Source organism: Hippoglossus stenolepis, chromosome 11 (genome assembly GCF_022539355.2).
Source record: "Hippoglossus stenolepis isolate QCI-W04-F060 chromosome 11, HSTE1.2, whole genome shotgun sequence".
In the NCBI taxonomy this organism is placed as follows: Eukaryota; Metazoa; Chordata; class Actinopteri; order Pleuronectiformes; family Pleuronectidae; genus Hippoglossus; species Hippoglossus stenolepis.
This window is the reverse complement of record NC_061493.1, coordinates 10,548,192-10,556,445: the sequence shown is the minus strand read 5'-3', so window position 1 is coordinate 10,556,445 and position 8,254 is coordinate 10,548,192. Positions and strand designations below refer to the sequence as shown.

The window sequence follows — 8,254 nt, the reverse complement described above, 5'->3', positions numbered from 1 at the left end:
TCTCTCCTAACGATAGTCAGTGAGTCCCTCTCTCTCTCTCTGTCTCTCTCCTAACGATAGTCAGTGGGTCCCTCTCTCTCTCTCGCTCTCTCTCCTCACAATAGTCAGTGAGTTCCTCACTCTCTCTCTCCTAATGATAGTCGGTGAGTCTCTCTCTCTCTCTCTCTCTCTCTCTCTAGATTCTCTCTCTCTGTCTCTCTCCTAACGATAGTCAGTGGGTCCCTCTCTCTCTCTCTCTCCTCACAATAGTCAGTGAGTTGCTCACTCTCTCTCTCTCTCTGTCGTCAGTGAGTGTCTCTCGACCCACGCCGTCTCTCCTCCCTCCTCGCTCTAGCAGCAGCAGAGGAGGCTCTTCTCGCTCAGGAGGAGCAGATCCAGGATCAGAGGAGAGGAGGAGGAGGACGGAGCAGACATCACCCACACACACACAGCAGCAGCGGCTCCACCACCATGCACACACCCGGGCTCTCCTCCGTTTGGCTCTTCTTCTTTATCTGGGGCTCCTCCCGGACTCTCGGCGGAAAAGGTAGGCACGTGAGAAAAGAAAAGAAAGAGGGAAATCAACTTAGCTTCGACATGTTTGTTGCTTTTTCCGCATTTGAGTTGCAACGGTTTGTACGACAACTTCGTAGCCATTTGTGTTGTACTTTTCTTAGGCTGTTTGACGCTAAGTTCTTGCGGAATAGTCCGTAAATTACCGTGTTTTCTACTTGTGAATTGTTCGCTAACCGGAGGTTCACGTGATGGCGGACAGGTGTGACTATCAGGACAGGTGTTCAGGGGCAGTGGGAAGTTCCAGCTTTGTTGTTGTTTACTGTGGTGGGGTAAATAAAACGCTGGGTGATATGTGACTGTTGTATAGACATCAGGGCTGCTTTCATCATTCATTTGACCTATGATCAAAAATAAGGAAAAACACCCATTTCAATGTCCTAAAACCCTGTATTGTGTTGAAATAAACCAAAAATATATTCAATTCATATATAAAATTAGTCAACTAAAGCAGCAAAACCAGACAAATTAGGAACTAAAACCAAGATTTTTTTGTTTACTGAGCTGTAAAAATGACAAAATGATTATTTGATTACCAAATTTGTTTTCTCAATTCTCTAAGTGAGTAACTGACCATTGATTGATTGATAATTTATCATTTCTGTTCTGATGGTAGAAATAATTTAACCCTTTTACTTATTTAACACACTAAGAATCCATATACAAGTATTTATGTCTCTAAAGGGTAGAGACCCCATAATATTATAGAGAAACCCAACAGTTCCCACAAATGGCAAGCAGCGGCGACTGTGGAGAGAGAACCTATCTTTCAAACAGTGTTTCTGGGAAACTCTTCTCAGATGAATCCTTACATGGCCCCAGTTGCTTTTGAAATGATTAACACCATTAACTCAACATTAATCGAGGGCGTCAGCGGTTAGTTGCTGGTCATGATTGGCCGGTTGGCCAGCGATCTGAAGATGATTTCTAGTTATGATAATCGATTAGTGCTCAGGGAGGGCAGCCATTGTCAGGGTGTTGTATTCAATCATGTCCTCACCCCGTGATATCTTCACATATCTCTCTCTCTCTCACCCTCTCGAAGATATTTCTGTCACTTTAGGTAGTTCTTATCACACTGATGTTTGTTCAAGTGTTTATTTTACTGATAAGTTTGGTTTTAATTACGTGATGCCATTTAAAAAAACGGGGTGAACTGTCATGATTGATGTCTGACTCACAGTTGGATTGGCGCGACCTTCCTACCGCTGCCTCATTCCCCGATTACTACTGCGCAGAATGGCTTCGAGTGCCCAAAATGGCGGCATTCGTATCCTGGATATTTTGGCTTTATGAAGAATCGGAGACGTGTCGTCCATTTTCATATACGATCTATGGTGGTTTCCTGTGAAATTCATTGGGTTTTTGCAGTCAAAGTGCTGAACCGACCTACTGTCTAGATTCAACCGAATATAATTATCTGTCTGTTGATAAAAGACCTCCATGTGGCCAGGAGCCAGAAGCAAGGCCACTGTAGCTAGGTTTGGATTAACTGTATAGAAGAGTCTTTTCTATAGACTTCAATAACTCACTCAGTTTTCAAAGGTGAATGTAAAGTGTGGACTCAGCTTTGATTGACATATACAATATATGTACAGAATGTCTACATCTGTTATTGGCTACGCAGTGCAGAGGACCACAATCTGGTCATATTATGAAATGGCTAGATTGGCTTCAACCCAGTCAAAAGAAAAAATCAATATCGCTTCTTTAGAACCGAGATGACCTGGTATTGTTATGTAAAAGCCATTTCCTCTTAATGTTAGAGAAGGATACGATCAAGGCCTCGGTGCTGACTGGATGTCAGATAGACCCAGAGAGCGATTTATTTGTGTGTGTGGAGGTTTTCCATTTTGTGCGCTCCACAACCTCAGCAGAATACAGTATATACATGAGACAAAGGCTTTACCGCTGAATACCTTTACATAAGAAGTCGGGGAAATGGACCAGAGCAGATGATTGCCAGAGAACACAGACTGAGAGGATATGAGGGGCGTCGAAAGAGAAAGAACAGGAGAAGAAAAAGAAAATCGAAAACAAGATCAGATTTATGGTTGTCTTTTCAACAGAGCCGTCTAGCTGCATTATCCTCGCCGGAACATAAATCGTGAAAGCAATGTGGAACTCTGAAGCATAACTCAGGCTTTCCTCTTCTGTGCAATGACTGGTGAAACAATGTCTGCCGGGAACTGCTCTCCCCCGTCCTCTTGTGCTTTTTCCTTTTTTCCCCCCCCGTCTTTACTGTCATTCATGCCGTCCTATTCTCTTTCTTTCCTCTGCTTTCTCACTTGTGTTTTTTCTGTCTTTCTTGCTTTGACTCAGCATCACTCTCTGCTGCTCCGCTCTGGTGAGCTGATGCCATTCAGAGGCCAAATGTCACAGAGGAAGAGAAGTGTTTCGTCACTCTCCCTCTTTTCACTCCGTTTTTCTTCGAGCCTGAACACATCTCAGTCTGATTTCCAGAGCTCTCTCCTTCTCTCTTCATAGCTGTCGATTCAATTCCCGAGTTTTATGGGCTTAAGTGAGACGTATAAACGGTGAGACAGTCTTCGTCTGTCTTACTTTGCCTTTTCTCATCTGGAGTGTCACATTCTTACTCTATCCTGGATTCCTCTAGTACCGACTCTATTCTTCATCCCAGTTATGTTCCCTCCCTCCCAGTTTTTGTCTGCCTCTTACCCCTGCTCTCACAGAAGCCCATTGATGAAAATAACAACCACAAAAGCCACGACACAACAGCAAAAGCTACAACACAACTGCAAAAGCGCCATGACGGAAACACAACCACAACAGAAGGGAGCGTCAGCAGATGTTGACAATGAACCAGGAGATACTTGCTGTGTTCAAGTGAGCCGTGTTGTGAAAACCCAGAAATCCAGTTGCCTTGTCTGTTTGAGGTGTTTCAGTAAAAGTAAAAACGTAGGTGTTTTTAACAAATGTTTCAGTAAACATCCGTTGATGCTCAGTTCTGTTGTGATTATGTTTCCATTGTGTCACTGTTTTAGTTGTGTTGTCACTTTTGCATTCGTTTCATGGCTTTTGCGTTTGTGTTTTCTGTTAATACACTTGTGTGAGATGTCTCTGCCATTGGACATGATGGTTTGCAAAGGAGAAGATATGCAGCATGTTCACTGTTTGTGAAACCCATGTGTGCATGAGCTGTGTATCGAGGAAGACTGATTGTTACCCTTGTGCTTGGCATTTAGTCGTGTGTGGAGGAATGTCAGGTCCGTGTGCTGCGAGAAGTGTATGCAAATGAGGGCAGATATGCAAATGAATGTCCTAATTTGGATGTTAATTACTCAGCACAGCTAATTATAATATGTCTGATGAGGCGTAAGGTGGAGGAGAGGACTGAAAATGGAAGGACTGCCATCGGATGATGTATGTGTGGTGAGGAGAGAATTAGCGTGTGTGTGTGTGTTGTGAGTGTGAGTGTGAGAGAGAGAGGTGTTTATGTTTAGAGCTGTGTCTGTGCCACTATCACACCAGCTGGTCCAATGGGCCCGATGGGGCTCTCTGGTCAGCGCTGCTCAATATGTGGTGGATAAACATTGCATGCAGTGCTCACCTCTGAGAGACACTATTCTCTCACTAAAGCGTGCACCCACATTCACAGACACTTGAACACTCCCATGCTGTAAAACTACCCCTTTAAACACTTATTTCTTTATAAAGACACACACATCTTCCCCTTGAAGCTCTGCCAGGTGGCGGCTCATCGGTAAATGAGCAGGGTGGTGCTGTAGAGGAGATGGAGACAGAGAGAGGAGACAAGGTAATGCGAGAGGTAGAGAGGCATGAAAGGAGACGTACACTTTTTTTTTTTAATAAAGTGCATGTGGATTCGGTATAGTAAGTACACCATCACCCTTTTACTTTCCTTTTCTTTTATTGTCTGGTTTTTTCTCATCATGAGATTTACAAACACAGAGAGTTGGACAGGAAGAAATGGATGTAGACACGCTTTCCCCAAACCCTGTCCGTCCCTGCAGCATCACAACACTGGTGCATGGGTTAGTCAGTTACACTTAAGAATACATCTGGATCCCACTATAATTCAGTTAAGTGTCAACTGCAACAACAGATGTGTTGCAGTTCAGTTCTGTCAAAGCTTTACTATGTGGGGACTCTGCATTAGTCTAGAGTCTAATGAGCATTGTGATTGACCAGTAAGCCCAGTCCTGGAATAAGGACTGCACACACTCTCATAATGCGGACAAATTTCAGTGAGGTGCCGCAGTACACCACTGCATTGTCTATTTGTCGTTACAATGAATTCACAAAGAACCAAGATCTTAATATAGATAGAAAACCGTTGAAAACATTCACCATAGTGTCAGTGACCTACTGGCTAAGTAGGGCGCGCTAGGGGAAAATCCAGGACAATTAATAGCTGATTTACTGTTACATTTCCTTTTTAACATCATTGGACAAACTTCAACCATAAAACTACAGTTATAGACTTCAGTGTATGTTTCAGAAAGGTAATATATCATTATTATAGTTGTTGTAAAATGCAGTCTGTGAACAAAGTGGGTTGGTTCTTTTCGGCTCTGTATCCATTCAATTTTATTCCATTGTATTCCATCCAATTCACAGCAAATTACTGCCATGTACTAAAATATCAAAGGGATAACATGACATGAGATGAACAACCTTAGCAGCAACCTATTAGTTCATCCATGCTTGCTAACCTGACAGTAGAAACACAGCTGCTCAAAACAGAAATAATTGATTCCCCCACACTCATGATGCTACATGAATTATGTGCAAACTCACATAAAAAGACTACATAGAGACGACAGGCAGCAACAACTTTTAACAAAGCAGATATATTTCACATATCTGAGGTAGATCAGTTATGTGTTATAGCTGCTCACTGTGCTTTTCTCTTAAACAGCTTAAAGAACACTGAAGTGATATGATGGTAGGTTAGTGATTTAAAAAGTTAATAATTGAATTCGCTGCATTGAGACGTTATCTTTCAAGAGAGACTTGACAGGAGGAGGAGGATCAATGCCTTCTCTTCTGAGGTTTTGTTTAAAATTTTCTCTTGAAATGGGATATCATTTTCTTTAGTCTTCATAAAAGTATGGTCCCAGTTTTTAACATGGTTCGAGTTTGGCTGAATAGCTGTTCAACAGCGTCTTACAGACTGAGCTGAGGCGCTGTGCTTCAGCTGTGTCCCATGAGCTGGTGTCATTGAAGTGTTATCTTTTGTCTCTATGCACACAGGCCTGGCAATCCTTTATTAAACAATAGGGCGCATTCTGTTGTGACTCATGATAAAGCCTCCAGTTATGAAGTCATGCACCACTGAGCGCTATTTTAATTATAAGTCCAATACAAACTTATTAGCTTGCTGTGTATTTGTGCACCTAATAAAACGTGTTAACATTGAAGTGTGTGTTCAACTTCGACCAAATGTAATATAGGACACACACACACACACGCACACAAAGCTCTTTCCATGTTAGCCCGAACTGGATTGAGTCATCTCCTTCATCTTCCTTTCAAGTTGTCCTGTGTGGGTCTCTTGCATAATCAGTCGAAAGCCTCACTTTAAGCTTTGAAGTGGCTTTATATTAGATTTTTTCATTGCTTCTGATTCTCCCCCGTAGAAACCATGAAAGAGCCATGTATTTCCCATCGTGAAATATGATTCCGGAGATGTTTTACAACCACATGTTTAGGTAAATATTGGAGAGGTGGGCTACAAAGTGAAACTACATAGTGTAACATCACAGGTGCTGCGGCAAGTCATGCCAAAGGAAATTCTTTCAACCCTTTAATACTTTGCCTACAAGGCGACTCGAACAGTGACTGAAAAATAAATTATTTTGAAGACAACAAAAGAATACCTTGACAGGAGACTGAGCTGTGTGTGTGTGGAGCAAATGATAAAGTCAGTTTGTGTGGTTTGCAGTCATATCTGTGTGGTATATAGAACATCTCTGTTTATTTACCCACTCACTTGTAGCTACACATATGTTATTTTGTCTATAGTATATGTTCTTTATTTAGTAGCGTGACAGAAACCCAGATGTGGGTGTACAAGCCATCCACGCCCTACAGTCTTCAGTTTGCAGTTACACCCAGAGAATAAGCCACTGAAGCAAAATCACTGTTCATTATCTTTTATTCACCTTCGTTTTTTATTAGCTCTCTCCACTTAGTTGGCTATGTTTTCACCTTTGTTTGTTTGTTAGTTAGCAGGATTACCCCCAAACTACTGAACCGATTTCCATAAAAGTTTTGTGGAGCAATGGGACATGGCCCAATTTAGGTTTTGATCCAGGAATTATTTTCCCTTTCTGTAACATTAGGCGAGAGGACGTTTTGCATCATTTTCATTGATTTCTCAGAGAATAATTCATGGATCTTGATGATAATCAGACATGTTTAGGGGACTGATATTTATGATTATGTGCAATTTGGTGCAGATCCAAATAAAAATCTGTATCTAGTGAATTTTAATGTGGATTCAGAAGGGGACTGTTGGGCCTTGGCGGAGGTTTGGGCTGTAATGATTTTGTTAGTTTAATTGTTAGCAGCAAGTTTGGCTTTAGGGGTGGAGTCTTGGCCAGTAAAGAATGTAAATCTTTATACGGATTAAGGAATTGATCCATGAACTATAAAATTAATCATTTAGGTTATCAGGCATTTCCTTTTTTATTTTGTATATTTATTTTATAAGAACTGGAATGTTTGGCCTCGGTAAAGGTATGGGCTCCCCTGAGTGCCATTCTAGTTGTAGATGTAACTGTTATGATTGATGACGTAGCTGAATTGTATTGTACTTTGGAAGATTAAGCTAAACTAGCACATATACAGTTAATGTCAGTTATCACTTGTTGCCATAGTAATGGTAAATATTCACATATTGGTTAGTGAAAATTAAAATGCAGGATCAAGTTACATTGTAAAGATATGTGCATTTTATTTGTTTAATTTGTAACACATACCTTTAAATTTGTTTGTAATGGATTTATTGTTACGTACAAAATATACACAAAAATGCAGATTAGGGAGTGAGTTTTAATACCTTTCTGTTTGATTAGAATTAACAATGCCTATTACTTTATTATATAAGCCAATTTTATAGCTTATGTAATTCTGATGAATGGTTTTAATGTGATTATTTAGAGGCTGTGTTTTTGGGATACTGTGATTTTGATACAATACTATTGTTGTTGGCAGCTACATGCAGAGAATAACAGTGCAGCCAAATCACTGTTCATTTTCCTTTATTCCCTCACAGTAATACCTGCCCTCCTTTTTCTTAAAATATCTTCATCCTGATGTGATTCATGGGTGCAACATCTGCATGCATGTAGAGACTCGTGCACCTGCTGTACCTGAAATTGCATTGGCTGCTCGGGAAGAAAGACGTCTCAGCGGGGAGGGAAAAAGCAAGAAGAAAGGTTTTAATTTTCATGAGTCATCAGTCGGTGGAGTTATCGCTGTTTCTCTCCGTCAGTCTTTCTGTTTCTTCTTATGAGTCTTTCTATATCACCCTACCTGTCTCTGTCTGCGCCTTTTGACTCTGTCTTTCTATTCTTCGCCCCTCGTGGCAGCAGCACTGTGTGTGTGTGTGTGTGTGTGTGTGTGTGTGTGTGTGTGTGTGTGTGCGTGTGCGCGCGCGCGCGCACATTTCCCTGTTTCACCTCTCAGATCACTTCTATATTTTCGTCTTCTA

At 41.3% G+C, this 8,254-nt stretch overlaps 1 protein-coding gene across 3 annotated transcripts in view; it reads left to right on the top strand.

Annotated features, from left to right (window-relative positions):
• The first annotated feature begins 285 nt into the window (after window positions 1–285).
• clstn2a (calsyntenin 2a) overlaps window positions 286–8,254 on the top strand; it is a 134,157-nt gene continuing 126,188 nt past the window's right edge. For 2 of the 3 annotated variants that reach the window (XM_047342056.1, XM_047342055.1), the window contains exon 1: window positions 286–526. In XM_047342056.1, the coding sequence (XP_047198012.1) occupies window positions 451–526 (76 nt within the window). In that variant the 5' untranslated portion in view covers window positions 286–450. The remainder of the gene's footprint in view (window positions 527–8,254) is intronic. The other variant, XM_047342057.1, reaches the window with a different exon arrangement.